Source organism: Oncorhynchus tshawytscha, linkage group LG14, assembly GCF_018296145.1.
Source record: "Oncorhynchus tshawytscha isolate Ot180627B linkage group LG14, Otsh_v2.0, whole genome shotgun sequence".
NCBI lineage: Eukaryota > Metazoa > Chordata > Actinopteri > Salmoniformes > Salmonidae > Oncorhynchus > Oncorhynchus tshawytscha.
Window position 1 is genome coordinate 30,603,610 of NC_056442.1, and position 18,269 is coordinate 30,621,878.

General features: G+C 43.5%; 3 protein-coding genes across 5 annotated transcripts in view; all 3 read right to left on the reverse strand.

The window, feature by feature from the left end:
* Positions 1-3,760, reverse strand: part of LOC112238829 (PHD finger protein 13) — a 14,530-nt gene extending 10,770 nt beyond the window's left edge. The window contains exons 1-2 of one of the 2 annotated variants that reach the window (XM_042297339.1): positions 3,402-3,760; positions 3,010-3,095 (exon numbers count right to left, since the gene is read on the reverse strand). In XM_042297339.1, the coding sequence (XP_042153273.1) occupies positions 3,010-3,021 (12 nt within the window). In that variant the 5' untranslated portion in view covers positions 3,022-3,095; positions 3,402-3,760. The other variant, XM_042297338.1, reaches the window with a different exon arrangement.
* Positions 3,761-5,459: 1,699 nt separating this feature from the next.
* On the reverse strand, positions 5,460-10,281 carry kbtbd3 (kelch repeat and BTB (POZ) domain containing 3). Of its 2 annotated transcripts, none has more exons than XM_024444984.2 (10): positions 9,804-10,281; positions 8,696-8,954; positions 8,456-8,621; positions 8,039-8,221; positions 7,344-7,517; positions 6,935-7,225; positions 6,572-6,814; positions 6,437-6,509; positions 6,085-6,302; positions 5,460-5,856 (listed from the first exon to the last, which is right to left on the reverse strand). In XM_024444984.2, the coding sequence occupies exons 2-10, from the start codon at positions 8,938-8,940 to the stop codon at positions 5,581-5,583; spliced, it is 1,869 nt and encodes a 622-aa protein (XP_024300752.1). In that variant the 5' UTR covers positions 8,941-8,954; positions 9,804-10,281; the 3' UTR covers positions 5,460-5,580. The 2 variants fall into 2 exon arrangements, with proteins under 2 accessions (XP_024300752.1, XP_024300751.1); XM_024444983.2 differs by having other exon boundaries at positions 9,569-10,281.
* An 83-nt stretch (positions 10,282-10,364) lies between these two features.
* LOC112266995 (solute carrier family 35 member F2-like) lies at positions 10,365-18,263 on the reverse strand. Its single transcript, XM_024444985.2, has 8 exons — positions 17,921-18,263; positions 17,322-17,497; positions 16,957-17,084; positions 12,987-13,146; positions 12,684-12,840; positions 12,521-12,573; positions 11,219-11,373; positions 10,365-10,821 (listed from the first exon to the last, which is right to left on the reverse strand). Exons 1-8 carry the CDS (start codon positions 18,034-18,036, stop codon positions 10,555-10,557), a joined length of 1,212 nt encoding a protein of 403 aa, XP_024300753.1. The 5' UTR covers positions 18,037-18,263; the 3' UTR covers positions 10,365-10,554.
* Between the last annotated feature and the right edge of the window lie 6 nt (positions 18,264-18,269).

Sequence of the window (18,269 nt, forward strand, 5' to 3'; positions counted from 1 at the left end):
CACCTCTGGCATGACCAAGGAAAATAACCATAAGCCTCGCTGATGGTGATCTCATCCCATCCAGGCTGCGTGCGGATGTCCTCCATGCACTGGGCCAGTGTCTCACGGTCCTCCCACACAGCGTTGACGGTTCTGCTTTTGAAATTCCATCGTGTACCCGGTGGCCTGGGGACCTGTCTGTTTGTTGATTCCATGAGAGCGGAGAGTCTTTTGGGTGAGCCAGTGAAAAAGGAGGATAGGTCTGCAGAAAACACTAAGCACGCTCACTCTCCCAGCACAAAGTTGCTGAAGTGTTAGATTCACTTGGTGTGCATAACAGTGCACAAATTGCACGTTTGGGTAAGTCTCCTTCAGTACCGTTTGGACACCACGTACATTACCACTCATCACTGCTGCACCATCGTAGGTTTGTGGAAACAGCTTCTCCTTGACATTCAGTGGCGCTAGGACTCTCACACACACTGTTGTCTGGCGCTGAAGACGTGGATGTCGAATTAAGGCAGCCCCCCGCACCTCTCTGATTCAGAGGGGTTGGGTTAAATGCGGAAGACACATTTCAGTTGAATACATTCAGTTGGACAACTGACTAGGTATCCTCCTTTCCCTAACATGTAGCGCAGCACTATTACCATATGTGATTTACTGGAGACGTCGGTGGTCTCATCTACCTGTACAGATGCAAAAGGAGTCTCAGACATCTCCTTCGCTATAGCTTCTCTGTACACTTCATACATACAATCCAAATGTTTGTTTTGGATTGTGCTTGATGTACCCTTAAAAATGGGTTGGTCGTCATAATGCCTTTGTAGCCTGTAATCTCCTTCACGCATGGTCTCAAAAATACACCTGAAAACGCCTGGGTTCAAGGAGTCGGCCGACTCGTCATGGCCTCGCAGTGCTGTCCCACAATTGCCACAATTTAATATATGCTATAATTCTGTCAAGCACGTACCTATTCTCCTCCCGTTGTTGGTTGTGAAGGTTGATGGCTCGTCTATATGTCTAGCTGAGCCACAACGTTGATTTCCCCAGTAATCCCAGTTTAACAGCGTTATGTGATGCACAATTCTCATGTATTCAGACCCTTTTCATACAGATGTTTTCTAATTTCCCTTCATATGACAAGAATTTAAAAGGATTTGCCAGTAGATTGTCAACGTGATTCATGATGATGACTGCTTGTCTAGCTTTCTAGCTAAGATTTTGAAAGTATGATGTTGACATGATCAGTCCAATCAAAGCTAGGGTAGATTAAATGGGATTTGACCCCATTTTATCTGTGGCCAATGACCCTGAGCCTTCTTCGATGGGCACTTCTAATATAACTCTATGGCAGCAACCAAGGGGCTTGAATTTTCAAGCTCTCCCCGTAGAATTTGCGGTGACGCAATGTCCCCATGAGTGACAGAACACTGAGCCAATAACGGCGCAACTAGAAAACATTACCAACCATTCCGAACTCTATTTTCCGCTGGGCGCTCCACCACCACAGAGAGCACTGAGCTAGGCTGAAACACCTGCATTTTGGAGTTGTCTTACTCAAGAAAGCAAAACAAGAGACCGTGTTTGTATGCAGCTTTATTAACTCAATATTTTTCATTTTTTACATTGCTTCTCAATGACTATCGCCACTGATTATGGAATAGTTACACAATTGAAATAACTGCTGACCCTCATGGTCATTCTAGTTGTTATAGATTTCCGGTGTGCTGAGTGTTAATAGCTTAATCAGTTTTAGCAATAGAGCAAGTGGAAATAATAATAATAATAAGAGTATGCAATACATCTAGAGTTGTGCTTTGAAAGAACACACAACTTTAGGCTAAGATTATCGAAATAAACTTTCAGAAGGCCTCACACGGGAATGACACAAAATGGACAGCCATTTCAAAAACGTGTAGCCAAATAGCCTACAAAGCAGGAATACGACGTACCCTATAGTCCAAGAACGATTCGTGAATATTGCATATACCTGTGTTGATATACAGAGGCTATTACAACACTTTTGCAACTTGCAACTCGATTGGACATTATGTATTACTTAATGGCAACATTGTATCGGAGTGTTTAAAGCCGGAGCGGAAGGGCTAATGGGGGAGGGGTGGAAACGAGGGCTGAAACAGACTGTAGGCGAACGTATGACAGAAACACAGACAACGAAGCCGGTCTCGACGGTTTCTCCAAGCGGCAAAGGTAGCCTAGGCGTAATTTCAACAAGATATAACTTTTCGTGTAACGTTATAGGCTGGCTAGTCTTATTGTCATTACCATCCCATCCGAGACTTGACAGTCAGGAAAATATCGACTTCATGTCTGTACTCTACACAGGGGTCGTCTGCATAGGAACTGATCAACGCATAACGAGACAAACACGGTGCCCAAAAATCACTTAAAATGACTTTTAAGGACAGGAGAGGATCATTTATCTAAAGATGGCGACGAAGATGATACTTAATCGTAACCTGACTGATGGGCGGTCACCAAAGATTAATGACAGTGGGTTAGACTGGTGAAGTAGGCTAATAAAATGTAGCCTTCGCTTCTTCAAATAGTTTCTCTAAACTAGAGAGCTTGATCAAATGGCATCATAGTCTACTCACTGATCTAATTTGTCATTCACTTAGTTAGGAATGTAAATCAATGAGCAGAGAACCAAATATTTCGGTGACCCAATAGAATTCCTCTTGACATGGCTTCTGTAGTCTAGCCTAGACTCGATGCTGCGCAGTAATAAAATAAGTTGTGTCAACGATTTTTGGACACACAATAAACTACTGGATATGTTTCACGCGAAGTCCATCGCTGATGCTTTCTTCGCTGACCATCATTTGAGGGGTTTTCTTCTTTATGCTACGCGGAAAGAACATTGCCGCGTCCAAGTCGCGCGCCCTGGACAAACCACACACAGCAAGCGGCTAGCAGCTTACACGGAACCTGGTTTGTTCTTACCACGTTGGAAAGAATGTACCAAGAATGCATGCTAATAAGAATGTAATAAACCATACATACCTGGGTTAACATTGTTGTATGTCGCTGTAGATCAAATGCAAACAAAATGTCTTGTCCTTGCTCGACTGCAGCCCTGTCCTGATTATCTTCAATCGACAAAATGGGGTATTTTAGGAAAATAAATGTCGACGTTCTAGTTTACAGCAAAGCGTACGTCACAAAGGTCAACATTTAGCTACTAGACATTATATCATTGTCACCCAGTTGAAATATAGCCAACTATGTTGTTCGATCCACAAAATGTTTAATGATAAACCATTGAGCAACTGTCCTAGAATGCAGACTAACAGCGAAAATGTACTTTTCTTTGATAGTCTCTCTACGAACAATCGCCTTTGTCTATGCGGAACAAGCTGTTTTATGATTAAAAAAGCAATGAAAAGTACACTGACTCGTGAGGGTGGGAGATTCGCGAAACGATCACATTCCATCAGTGACATCACTCCCCGGAGCAGGACAGGAACGCTTAACTCAAAAAGAGGACAGCAACCCCCGTTTCGTTGATGGGGTGAAGGAATACTATCTAAATTAACAATTGGAGTATACGAAATATGCCTAATTGTAGCACAATATTATAATACTATAAAACATTTGCATGACACATCTAAAAACAACACGTACAACATACAGCGTATCCTATTGTGGAACACCCCTATCCAGTCAAATGGTTGAATCCGTCCGTCATCTAGTAGCCTACGACACCGAACAGTAGAATACCTTATAATATCTCCCGCGAAAACTCGGCAATAGATCATGGAGCACAGGTGCCCTCATTCAATTTGAACTGTTTGTTTGTTTTTGGCTTTGAGAAAGTCAACAATGTGAGTTATGTAGAATCATAATTAAATTATGTTTATGTCAAATGGTTAGCCCTCTGCTCAAGTGTTTACAAATATTTCAACATTACAACGTGGTGTTTGGCTAGACAAGCCTACTCTGGCACAAAAACATTCCATAGTCTACCAGTAGAGGGTGTTGTAACACTTGTTACCTGGGACAGTGGCCTCTCACTGTCTCACTTTAAAATAGTAAAGGCAGGCCCAGTCCAGTTACACTGAAAACCTGCACACAGAAAAATGCACTTACAAAGTTCTTTAATAGATCCTGCACCACAATAGATGACATGTCAGCTGCAACAGCCTTAGTCAGGTAATCAGACATGTCCAGAAACAACAAAGATAAGTCTGTGGGCCAGTAGACTCAGAAACCTCTACTGTAGCTTTGAACCCAAATAGCATTATTGGAAATAGAAAATGTTTCAATTAAGCAGGAAACAGCAGAGGGAGCACGCCCCGTTTCACTTCGACGGGACCGCAGTGGATGACAGTGAAAAGCTTCAAGTTCCTCTGCGTACACATCACTGACCATCTGAAATGGTCCACCCACACAGACAGTGTAGTGAAGAAGGCGCAACAGCGCCTCTTCAACCTCAGGAGGCTGAAGCAATTTGGTTTGGTCCCTAAGACCCTCACAAACTTCTACAGATGCACAATTGAGAGCATCCTGTCGGGCTGTATCACCGCCTGGCATGGCAACTGCACTGCGCGCAACCGCAAGGCTCTCCAGAGGGTGGTGCGGTCTGCCCAACACATCATCAGGGGGCACACTGCCTGTCCTCCAGGACACCTACAGCACCCAACCCAATGTCACAGGAAGGCCAAAAAGATCAACAAGGACATCAACCACCCGAGCCATTGCCTGTTCACCCCGCTACCATCCAGAATGCAAGGTCAGTACAGGTACATCAAAGCTGGGACCGAGAGACTGAAAAACAGCTTCTATCTCAAGGCCATCAGAATGTTAAATAGCCATCACTAGCCGTCTAACATCCAGTTACTCAACCCTGCACCTCAGAGGCTGCTGCCCTATATACATAGACATGGAATCACTGGTCACTTTAATCATTTAACACTAGTCACTTTAATAATGTTTACATACTGCTTTACTCATTTCATATGTATATACTGTATTCTATTCTACTGTATTTTAGTCAATGCCACAAAGACATTGCTTGTCCAAATCATATATTTCTTAATTCCATTCTTTTACTTTTAGATTTGTGTGTATTGTTGTGAATCGTTAGATAATACTGCACTGTTGGAGCTAGGAACACAAGTATTTCGCTACACCCACAATAACATCTGCTAAATATGTGTATGTAACCAATAACATTTGATTTTATTTGATAAGGCACAAGGGGTTGTGGTATATGGCCAATATACAATGGCTAAGGGCTGTTCTTAGGCACGACGCAACGTGGAGATACAGCCCTTAGCCATGGTATATTGGCCATATACCACAAATCCCTGAGGTCCCTTATTGCTATTATAAACTGGTTACCAATGTAATTAGAGCAGTAAAAAATACACGTTTTGTCATACCCATGGTATACGGTCTGATATACCATGGCTGTCAGACAATCAGCATTCAGGGCTCGACCACCCAGTTTATAAATAAATATATAACATAAAATGTAATAAAACTAATAAATACTTGAGGTATGACAAAACAAAATGTATTTTATTGATGCGGAGTGCAGCTTTTAGTCCCCAGGTAGTGTTTGCGTGTGTGTTACATGTCCCTTCCTCCCCAGGGGTCTCTGTATCTGTTGAAGCTGATGACCTGACAGTGAAACTCTGTCAGGGGCCGTGGCATTGGTGTCACTTCCTCCCACTGGCCCCGCCCACTGTGGTACACTTGGACTTCGTCAGTGATCTCATCAGGTGAGTAGTCTCCTCCCAGGATGTAGATTCGGTTGGCCACGCCCACGGAGCCTGCGTTGAACCCGGCACACTCGAACGACCCCTCCCCTTGCCACACACACGTCTCTGGACAGAAACTGTACACCTGGACAGAACACAGAACACAGGACTCAGACTGGTCAGGTGTGGTGAGTTGGTGTTTCGTAGAATAGTTGTCAAGGTTGTTTTAATGACAAAGTCCCCAAGTACTGTATCTATGTCAATAGGATCTGCCTGATTAAATGAAGGAGGAATAAATATAAAGACTTATAGATGGAGACATCAATCAATCAAATAATCAATCAATCAACCAGTCAATCAACAAGTCAGTCACCTTATACGTAGACAAGTCACAGAGGTGTAAAATGTTGTTGACGGACACAGCCTTGACCAGGGTGGCGTGGAAAAACTGACCAAACTCTGCCACCAGGTGGCTCCACTGGTCAGAAACAGCATCGTAGCGCAGGAAACAGTCCAGCGAAGGGTTGAAGGAGTCCGATATCTCCACTGACGAACCCAATGTGTAGATGATGCTGCCGCACGCACTGGATTCTGGGTAATACGAGGACACAGGGAGGGTTAGAGGTATGTGTGTGTATGTGTGTGTGGGTTTCTATATTTGTGTGTGGGTGTCTGTGTGTCTGTGTGCATTTGTGTATGTATGTTTCTGTGTGTGTGTTCCGTACCTGGGTAGTAGATAGCAGTGGGCAGAGGGCTGACGGAGGTCCAGGTTTTGGCCAGGGGGTCGTAGTACTCCACCTACAGACGATCATTATCATCATCAGAACCATCATAATCATCATCATCATCTTCATTCTCACCTCCATTAGGCTAGGAGTCCCCTCCCTTTCTCCTCTGGTCCTCCCTCCTAGCACATACAGTCTGTCCAGGGTGGTGATGGCTGTGTGCATGGTACGGGGTTTCCCCATGTCCGGGGCAGGAGTGCAGGTGTGTGTGACTGGGCAGTAGCACCAAACCTCCGCTGTCGCATCATGGAACGGCTCTGCCACGTGAAGACGCACCGTGCGACAACAGTTGCCCCGACAACCACCTGTCACAAACAACTTAAAGAGAGGAGAGGAGATATAAAATAATGATAGTTGATCGAAGCGTAAATTCAGTTGTACCACTCCACTATGTGTTACTGCCTGTGTGTGTGTGCATGTGTGTTTGTGTTTGTATACCTTCTCGGCGTAGCTGGTGAGGGAAGAGCCTGCGGGGTCAGGGGTCATACTAAAACCCGCCCCCGGGCCCTGAGGTAGCTCTCTCCATTGGTCTGTGTCCAGGCAGTAACAGAAGCTGTGGTGTATATCTCCGTTCTCCTCTGTCTTGTGGATGTAGATGTAAGACTGTGTGGTGGCTGGTCTGGCATCTGGCAGTAGACCACTGAGCTGTGTCTGTCTACTCACTGCATCACTGACCAGACTAACACAGAGTTGGTCCCCTGAGAGGAGATTCTCAGTCCGGGCCAGGGCCTGAACACACATACATAATACATTTTGACTGGTAAGAATAACCATGCATATGTGTATTTGTGTGTGTGTGTGTGGGGGGGGGGCATGCCTGCGCCTGATCCTGCATGCGTGTGTGTACCTGCAGGGTGTGTGTGGGTATGTGATGTAGCCGTAGCAGTGCTAGGAGCCGTGGCAACAGCCTCTGTCTGGTCTGGAGGTCGTGACTTGTCCACCTCAGGGATGACCTCACCGCCACCTCCTCACTGGGCACGCTCAGACTGTCCGAACCCAGACATAACTCGAGCACGCCCAACTGGGAGGACAGGAAGTAAATCAGTGTTTCCCAACGGTTTTATTTATTTATTTCTAATTTTTATTTCACCTTTATTTAACCAGGTAGGCTAGTTGAGAACAAGTTCTCATTTACAACTGCGACCTGGCCAAGATAAAGCATAGCAGTGTGAACAGACAACAACACAGAGTTACACATGGAGTAAACAATAAACAAGTCAATAACACAGTAGAAAAAAAGAGTCTATATACAACGTTAGGATTTAAAAGCAATCCAATGCTTTTAAATCCTTCAGGGGGAGTGGACCCATGCACACTTCAGGAGAAAAGGGTTTGGGGGAGTGACAGAGTGGATAGTGACTTTCTGAAAAGCTAAAGTGAGACACAGAGGGATGTATTTACCTTAGCACTAACACACCTAATTCAACTTGATGATGAGCTGATATGTTGAATCAGGTGTGCTAGGGCCCTTTTATTTCAATGCACAAACATCTTTTTATGAGTCTCAATGAATGACAATGGAAACTTATCAGAGTGGCTCACCGGCATATCCAGGAAGTCTGTAGTCATTGAGAGGTCGTGGAAGTTCTGAACTACAAACTCATTGGCCTGCTGGAGGAGGGAAGCGGAGCCATATCCCTCGGCGAGGGCCAATAGCATCAGGCAGTTGGAGAGCTCCAGGGTTCCTGTCAGGAAGTCACTGCATGCTCTGAAGAGCACAGACACCTGGGAAATGGAACACCAGTCAATATATCAACATCACCTCTCAAGTTTCTGAATGGATTTGACATACAGTATGCATCTGACCCAGATCTAGTGTTTGTTCCAAATGCCACCCTCTTCCATTGATAGTGCACTACTTTTGACCATGGTCCATAGGGCTTTGGTCAAAAATAGTGCACTATGTAGGGCATAGGGTAGGGTGCCATTAGGGTAAGGGTTACCCCTGATGTAGTGTACCTGTAGGAAAGAGGCGAGCTGAAACAGCATGTCTACGTTTTCGTGGGTGACGACCATCTCTCCAGAGTAACAGAAGTCCAGGAAGCAGCGCACGGCTTCTGGGGACTGGTTACCCAGGGTTACCATCCTATCACCACACTCACGCATGTCCAACTCAAACATGGCCCTGCAGACAGAGAACCTTTAGAGCACACACACACACGTACAGATGCACGCACACACAAACCCACACACGCCAACCTGAAGAAGTCGCTGCAGGCTGCCAGGACACAGCGGTGACAGGGGAAGGTCTGGTCCTGGACTGTTATAGTGAAGTCAAACAGTAGGCCTCGCTCTCTGAACGATCTGAGCATACCCAGTAGCTGCTGGCTGTGAGCCTCTGACACACACAGCTCAGACCTGTGCTCCGGAACATAGGGAATACTGTTGGGAACGTAGTCAGTTCCCTCGGACCGGGGGTCGGATCCCTCAGACCGTGGGTCCATGATCACTCCAGAGTCTGGGAAAGAATCAGGAAAACTTTATCAGTTTTATATTCTAAGGTTGTATATTATGCAAACTAGGGGCATCAACTGAGTGAGAGAAGAGGAGGAGGGGAGGAGGAATGACTGATAGCAGCAGTGACTCTATTTAGTTATTAAGTGGAGATCTCGCAACAATCATTCTCATGATGGCACATTGGTAGTAGTCAGTGAAAAATATCAAAGCTAAATAGGCCTGGGTTTGGTTAAAACCCTGGATGGGAGACCAAGGCATAGCTGTAGATAAATGAACAGTTCAGTAAGAGGTTCTGCCCAGCCTTAACCATGGAAACTCATACTTGAACATTTATATGCAAATACTTTATTTTTTCTCATAGTAATTGTCATGTTTTTATATGTTGACTTGTAAAAAACTAGGTGAAACCCATAAGAAAACGTTTATTTTGTAGAGGTTACATTCTCAGAACATAATTCATATATTTTGTCTCAAATATGTCTTACAATATCTTTTTAGAAAATGCACCACAATAATGTATTCAATTGTGTATGTCATATAAGGCATATAAGTTAACACATATACAATACATATACACATATACAATACAGCACTGACATATAAGGAAAAACATACATTTTACGAGATCCTTGTTAGATTACTTCTTAGATGTTTGTACAAATAATGTTCTTCTGCTTTACAATATTCTTATTTCATTTTCATGATTGTTTTCCATATGGGGCCTGTGCAAGCTCTATAGCCTGGTAGTCTGTCTATCGGTCATTGCTGGTTAGACAGTTTAGGAGTCAGGGAAAAAGACGGATGATTGACAGAGGGAGAGGGTTAAGAAAAACATTTGCATGCAGTCTACCTTATTATATCTCAACTGTCTGTAAACGCACGGAGGAGGTGTCTACATGTAAATTATTATTTGTCCCAAAGCAGTTCAGTAGCATTGCTTCCGTGCCTTGTTTAGTATCATATATAGAGTGAATCACAAAGCAGACTATTAGTTCGCTAACTGTTTATAATAAAGTATTTGACTAGCACTAGCTCGGGAAAAACAAACGTTCTGTCCATAGATTTGATGAGCTGAGCTGATCAGATCCGATGTTTGTAAACAACGTTGTGCGCGTGCTAATAACTGTTTCAGCACTACGGACAGCTCTCTACCTACCGGAAGAGTGAAGCAACGCGAGGACATGACGTGTAAATACTCAACGTTTCTTCATTAAAAAAACGAGGGTCCCATTCTTCGATTGTGTTTTTTGTTTTGTTGTCTCAAATAATAATAATTTAATTAGGTAGTGTTGCACGCATTGAGCCCTGCATATAATATTATTTATGTTAAAATATTTTTCTTAATTGGGTTAATGCTCAACCAGGTTTGATATCAATGAAGACTCACTCATTAACTTGACACACCCCACAATGAATGTGGAATAAAACATTTATTATTCTTCCTGCCAAGTCAACTAGTGGACAAATATTACAACACACCTATACTGTACATATATACACCTGTCAATCTGTAGATGTATTAGAATGGCACAAATTAAAGAAAGGAGACAAGGAGTTTAACAGTTATAGACAGTTGGGAAGTGCTCGTCTAGTAGATCAGATCACATCTTGGTACTCCGTCCCTCTGCCGGTACTTCCTTATTCTGTGTTCTCTGATTCCATGACACCCCTGTGTGTTCACCCTCTTCCTCTTCCAAAACCGCCACCACCACTTCTTCGATGATGTCATCAGGGTTGTCGTAGCCGCCCTCCTCCCAGTCCACGGAGGGGGCGATGGGGTCTGCAGGGTCAGGGGTCGTTGCCACGGTGTTGAATGCGACGAAGCCCACTAGGATGATCACCAGAGACACCATGTACAAACCTGAGAACTACACACACACCAGATGTGCTATATGAGATTACACATTAACAGTCATCAACACACTGAACAGGGTCACGGTGACCATTTCTCTTCAGGACTAAGATGTTTTAAAATAACAGGACAGCTCTAGTGGGATGGATCCTGCTATCTCTGTTTCTGTTCTTATCACAACTGCCTCCTTGATCGCACAGGGATTAGAATAGACTAGTTTGAAAGAGATTACAGTGAGTACAGACATAGTACTGCAGCAATCAATCAATCTATCATCCATCATTGGAGTCATCAAATCATTGATTAACTAGTCTCTTTATCTATTGAGAAACACAATCAGTAACTGAACTGTCAAATGGCTCAACCTACTGTACCTACTATCCCCAGTGTGTGTGTGCTGTGTGTGTACTAACCGTGTATTGAAAGAGAAACAGGCCACAGAAGAGGCTGAGGAGGTCTGCAGTGAGCAGGGAGAGGTTGACTGCTGTAGCACTGGTCTTCTTGACCACTATGGGCATACAGCTGTACAGGGTGTACATACACAGGGCATAGCCAGCAAACAGCAGGCCTGGGGAGAGAAGAATTATACATGATAAAATGAACATTGTTTTCCCAGAGTATGGCAGACAACAGCATTTCTAATATTTCTTTCTTATCGCTCCTAATGTGCATCTGTCTTTTTTATATTTTATTATGTGTTCATATCTGAATATTATTGATCCTTGTCTGTGTAATCGTTGATGATGCTTGTGGTGATAAAACAATTTCCCAAGTTGGAATCAACAAAGTACTAATATCTTCTACTTATACACTGGGCATAGTCAGAGAACAATAGGCCTGAACAGAAAAACACAAACATTATACAGGGCAAAAATTATTATAAACAAGGAAGATCAACTTTTGCAGATCCAATAAAACACAAGATAAAGAGCAGCAAAGAGCTGTGGAAACTGTTCCTCTGGAAGCTGACACAGCAGACATTCTGTACTCTCTGTAACCTTGCCACCACCACTTCTGTAATCCTAAGAGAGAGGTAATAACCGGTGGCCTGAGGTGGTCTAGTGGTTAACACTACCGAATCCCAGACCCACAGCTTCTTTGTAACAAACCCTCTCCTTACTTTCCTTCTTTTACGCTGTCCTATCTGTTCAATAAAAAAATACATACAAAATATCAACAAATGTACAGGTAACTGCCAAAATAAAGGAAACACTAACATAAAGTGTCTTAGTAGGGCGTTGGGCCACCACGAGCCGCCACAACAGCTTCAGTGTGCATTAGAATATATTCTACAAACATCTGGAACTATATAGGAGGGATACGACACCATTCTTCCATGAGAAATGACATAATTTGTTGTTTTGTTGATGGAAAATGCTGTGTTGGGAACCGCTCCAGAATCTCCCATAAGTTTTCAATTGGATTGAGATTTGGTGACTGAGACACACACACCCTTTAAACCCCCTATGCTCCTTTGAGACCCCTCTTTCAAAGTCACTGAGATCTCTTCTTCTAGCCATGGTAGGTAAAATAATGGGAAACTCTGCATTTTTATACATGACCTTAAGCATGATGGGACGTTAATTGCTTAATTAACGTAGGAGCCACACCTGTGTGGAAGAACTTGCTTTCAATATACTTTGAATCCCTAATTTACTAAAGTGTTTCCTTCATTTTGGCAGTTCCCTGTATATTTTATTTCATGTGGTACTAACCGATTCTCCAGTCCCATTGGATGTTTGCCACACTGTTATGCTCCAGAACGCCCCTGTAGCAACACAGCAGATCACTCAAATCAACCACATTCCCATTCTACTACCTTCTCCCCGAACATGCACACACATCCACATGCAGATACATGTGCACACACACACTTACAGTTGTATGCCACTGATGAGTGTGCCAAACAGGCCGACCATGCCTAGGAACTCCACTCTGCTGAGGTGTTTGACGGTGTACTCCTGACACACGTTAGACACAGCATATAGACTGGCACTGAGCAGGACCAAGCCATCACCTAGCAGAATGTCTGAGGCTAGGAGAGAGGGAGGAAAGGATAGAGGCAGGAGAGGAGATAGATAGAAGAGGAGGATGAGGAAAGAGATGAGGTCAATATGTTACTATTTATTATATGAACTGAGAGATTAAAGTAATTAATTCATGAACGGTGTGGGTTCTTACTGGATCCCAGGTCTCGTCCAGCCAGTAGGTCAGCTCCCACCATGGCCCCCACCCCCAGCAGACAGACACACACAGAGACGTAGTGCACAGGTCTGTAGCACGTCTTCAGGAACCAGCAGGAGAGTATCATCAACACAGGGATCACAAAACAGTCCAGCAGCTGGAAGACAGAGAGACACACCAGAATAGTCACATAAGTCCAGAAGGCAAGGTCAGTACAGGTGCATCAAAGCTGGGAACGAGAGACTGAAAAACAGCTTCTATCTCAATGCCATCAGACTGTTAAACAGCCATCACTAAACCAGAGAAGCTGCTGCCTACATACAGCCTTGAAATCATTGGCCACTTTAATAAATGGATCACTAGTCACTTTAATAATGCCACTTTAATAATGTTACACATCTTGCATTACTCACCTCATATGTACAGTGCCTTGCGAAAGTATTCGGCCCCCTTGAACTTTGCGACCTTTTGCCACATTTCAGGCTTCAAACATAAAGATATAAAACTGTATTTTTTTGTGAAGAATCAACAACAAGTGGGACACAATCATGAAGTGGAACGACATTTATTGGATATTTCAAACTTTTTTAACAAATCAAAAACTGAAAAATTGGGCGTGCAAAATTATTCAGCCCCTTTACTTTCAGTGCAGCAAACTCTCTCCAGAAGTTCAGTGAGGATCTCTGAATGATCCAATGTTGACCTAAATGACTAATGATGATAAATACAATCCACCTGTGTGTAATCAAGTCTCTGTATAAATGCACCTGCACTGTGATAGTCTCAGAGGTCCGTTAAAAGCGCAGAGAGCATCATGAAGAACAAGGAACACACCAGGCAGGTCCGAGATACTGTTGTGAAGAAGTTTAAAGCCGGATTTGGATACAAAAAGATTTCCCAAGCTTTAAACATCCCAAGGAGCACTGTGCAAGCGATAATATTGAAATGGAAGGAGTATCAGACCACTGCAAATCTACCAAGACCTGGCCGTCCCTCTAAACTTTCAGCTCATACAAGGAGAAGACTGATCAGAGATGCAGCCAAGAGGCCCATGATCACTCTGGATGAACTGCAGAGATCTACAGCTGAGGTGGGAAACTCTGTCCATAGGACAACAATCAGTCGTATATTGAACAAATCTGGCCTTTATGGAAGAGTGGCAAGAAGAAAGCCATTTCTTAAAGATATCCATAAAAAGTGTTGTTTAAAGTTTGCCACAAGCCACCTGGGAGACACACCAAACATGTGGAAGAAGGTGCTCTGGTCAGATGAAACCAAAATTGAACTTTTTGGCAACAATGCAAAATGTTATGTTTGGCGTAAAAGCAACACAGCTCATCACCCTGAACACACCATCCCCACTGTCAAACATGGTGGTGGCAGCATCATGGTTTGGGCCTGCTTTTCTTCAGCAGGGACAGGGAAGATGGTTAAAATTGATGGGAAGATGGATGGAGCCAAATACAGGACCATTCTCGAAGAAAACCTGATGGAGTCTGCAAAAGACCTGAGACTGGGACGGAGATTTGTCTTCCAACAAGACAATGATCCAAAACATAAAGCAAAATCTACAATGGAATGGTTCAAAAATAAACATATCCAGGTGTTAGAATGGCCAAGGCAAAGTCCAGACCTGAATCCAATCGAGAATCTGTGGAAAGAACTGAAAACTGCCGTTCACAAATGCTCTCCATCCAACCTCACTGAGCTCGAGCTGTTTTGCAAGGAGGAATGGGAAAAAATGTCAGTCTCTCGATGTACAAAACTGATAGAGACATACCCCAAGCGACTTACAGCTGTCATCGCAGCAAAAGGTGGCGCTACAAAGTATTAACTTAAGGGGGCTGAATAATTTTGCACGCCCAATTTTTCAGTTTTTGATTTGTTAAAAAAGTTTGAAATATCCAATAAATGTCGTTCCACTTCATGATTGTGTCCCACTTGTTGTTGATTATTCACAAAAAAATACAGTTTTATATCTTTATGTTTGAAGCCTGAAATGTGGCAAAAGGTCGCAAGGTTCAAGGGGGCCGAATACTTTCGCAAGGCACTGTATATACTGTATTTTATACCATCTATTGCATCTTGCCTATGCCGCTCTGTCATTGCTCATCCATATATTTAAATGTATATATTCTTATTCAATTCCTTTACTTAGATTTGTGTGGATTAGGTAGTTGTTGTGGAATTGTTAGATTACATGTTAGATATTGCTGCATTGTCAGAACTAGAAGCGCAAGCATTTCGCTACACTCGCAATAACATCTGCTAACCATGTGTATGTGACCAATAAAATTTTATTTTATTTGCCACGGACATACAGTGGGGCAAAAAAGTATTTAGTCAGCCACCAATTGTGCAAGTTCTCCCACTTAAAGATGAGAGTGGGCTGTAATTTTCATCATAGGTACACTTCAACTATGACAGACAAAATGAGAAAAAAAATCCAGAAAATCACATTGTAGGATTTTTAATGAATTTATTTGCAAATTATGGTGGAAAATAAGTATTTGGTCAATAACAAAAGTTGATCTCAATACTTTGTTATATACCCTTTGTTGGCAATGACAGAGGTCAAACATTTTCTGTAAGTCTTCACAAGGTTTTCACACAAAATGTTGCTGGTATTTTGGCCCATTCCTCCATGCAGATCTCCTCTAGAGCAGTGATGTTTTGGGGCTGTTGCTGGGCAACACGGACTTTCAACTCCCTCCAAAGACCTTGAAATGCTTCTTACGAAGCCCCTCCTTCGTTGCCCAGGCGGTGTGTTTGGGATCATTGTCATGCTGAAAGACCCAGTCACGTTTCATCTTCAATGCCCTTGCTGGTGGAAGGAGGTTTTCACTCAAAATCTCACAATTACATGGAGCCATTCATTCTTTCCTTTACACGGATCAGTCGTCCTGGTCCCTTTGCATAAAAACAGCCCCAAAGCATGATGTTTCCAACCCCATGCTTCACAGTAGGTATGGTGTTCTTTGGATGCAACTCAGCATTCTTTGTCCTCCAAACACGACGAGTTGAGTTTTTACCAAAAAGTTATATTTTGGTTTCATCTGACCTTATGACATTCTCCCAATCTTCTTCTGGATCATCCAGATGCTCTCTAGCAAACTTCAGATGGGCCTGGACATGTACTCGCTTAAGCAGGGGGACACGTCTGGCACTGCAGGATTTGAGTCCCTGGCGGCGTAGTGTGTTACTGATGGTAGGCTTTGTTACTTTGGTCCCAGCTCTCTGCAGGTCATTCACTAGGTCCCCCCGTGTGGTTCTGGGATTTTTGCTAACCGTTCTTGTGATCATTTTGACCCCACGGGGTGAGATCTTGCGTGGAGCCCCAGATCGAGGGAGATTATCAGTGGTCTTGTATGTCTTCCATTTCCTAATAATTGCTCCCACAGTTGATTTCTTCAAACCAAGCTGCTTACCTATTGCAGATTCAGTCTTCCCAGCCTGGTGCAGGTCTATAATTTTGTTTCTGGTGTCCTTTGACAGCTCTTTGGTCTTGGCCATAGTGGAGTTTGGAGTGTGACTGTTTGAGGTTGTGGACAGGTGTCTTTTATACTGATAACAAGTTCAAACAGGTGCCATTAATACAGGTAACGAGTGGAGGACAGAGGAGCCTCTTGTGTGTATTGGGTCTGTGAGAGCCAGAAATCTTGCTTGTTTGTAGGTGACCAAATACTTATTTTCCACCATAATTTGAAAATAAATTCATTAAAAATCTGTCATAGTCATAGTTGAACTGTACCTATGATGAAAATTACAGGCCTCTCTCATATTTTTAAGTGGGAGAACTTGCACAATTGGTGGCTGACTAAATACTTTTTTGCCCTACTGTAACTCAGCACACACGCACGCATACACCCACACCCACAGGCAGGCAAGCAGGCACGCAAGCTTGCACACACACAAAACAAAAACATACAGACATACACACACACACACACCCTCTCGTAGTTCTGACCTGTATACTGGTGAGTGTGGTGTACTGGTAAGCCTTAACCACAGTGTAGTTAGCCTCGACGTCCACCAAGCCTAGTAGGAGATACTTCCACCACCTCTTCTTTAAAATTGGAAACATATTTTCATCCCCTACAGCACGTTAGGAGAGGGTAGCCTGGAGGTTATTGCACTGCTACACAATTATGACATTTTATAGACTTGACAAATGTAATATTCTGACGAGGACCACCCTGGGGTGGTGTGTGTGTGTGAGAGAGACTACCTGTTCTTCAAAGCAGAACATTGGTGTGCGTGAGTGTGTGTGTGAGAGAGACTACCTGTTCTTCAGAACAGCACGTTGGTGTGCCTGAGAGTGTGTGTGTGTACCTGTTCTGAACAGCAGAGCGGTGGTGTAGGTGAGGCAGAGCAGTGTGTAGCTCATAAAGCTCTGAAGCATGGGCGCGTCCACGAGGTAGTCTGAAGCCAGGTACTGGGATGTTACTGCTGTGCCGCAGATGAGAGCAGCCAAACCCTGACCCATAGCAACTGTCTTCACCAGCTGCCTGTTAGGACAAAGGTATACGTGAAGAGGAAATTCAGCAATTCTTGGAAGACAGTGGACATTGATTAAGCTGTGTCTTTATTGGTAAAAGCAACATGTTTTGGCCCTATAGCCTTCATTAGAGTTTCAACACAACTCCGTCCAGGCTACTGTATGCTAGCTGCCAGGGACATACACAACTCGGACTAGGCTACTGGACAGTGGACACATTCTTGGACATTGAAAGACCTCCACTACATCACTATATGTCCCAAATGGTACCTCATTCCCTATATAGTGCTCTACTTTTGACCAGAGCCCATAGGGAGTTGGTTAAAAGTAGTGCACTATATAATGGATAGGGTGCCATGTGGGATCCAGATCATCACTATTATAACATCTCTCTCTCTCTTTCTAATTGAGTTTTCTCTCCTCATAGACTCACCACGTAAACACTTCTTTAGGGTTGAACTTCAGAAGCTTCCGGATAATAAGGCATTTTCTATCATCATTGTTGCTGGGGTCTGTAGCTATAATCCCCTCTGGGTCTTTCTCAGCCATGTTGTCTCACTGTAACAGTGGGGTAATGGGATGGGGAATACACTGCTGTGTGCTGCCTGGACTGAGGCGTTTTCCTTTCTACTGTGCTACCTGGGCTGAATGATTAACAGTGTTCTCTAATCAAAGTGCAAAGATCACTTAGTGCTTTTAGATGATAGGTGTTATAGTAGTGATGAAAGTGGCTGGTACAATGAATGATGGATAGGAGAGGAAGGCTGTGTGGATTTAAACAT

Coding starts and splice junctions, on each gene's coding strand:
- kbtbd3 (XM_024444984.2), bottom strand. CDS start 8,940: ATGGACCCACGGTCTGAGGGATCCGACCCCCGGTCCGAGGGAACTGAC. Junction 8,622..8,695: donor GCCTGCAGCGACTTCTTCAG/GTTGGCGTGTGT, acceptor CTCTGTCTGCAG/GGCCATGTTTGAGTTGGACA. Junction 6,510..6,571: donor GGACTCCTAGCCTAATGGAG/GTGAGAATGAAG, acceptor GATCGTCTGTAG/GTGGAGTACTACGACCCCCT.
- LOC112266995 (XM_024444985.2), bottom strand. CDS start 18,036: ATGGCTGAGAAAGACCCAGAGGGGATTATAGCTACAGACCCCAGCAAC. Junction 13,147..16,956: donor CCACACTCACCAGTATACAG/GTCAGAACTACG, acceptor TCTGTCTTCCAG/CTGCTGGACTGTTTTGTGAT. Junction 10,822..11,218: donor TGTTTCTCTTTCAATACACG/GTTAGTACACAC, acceptor GTGTGTGTGTAG/TTCTCAGGTTTGTACATGGT.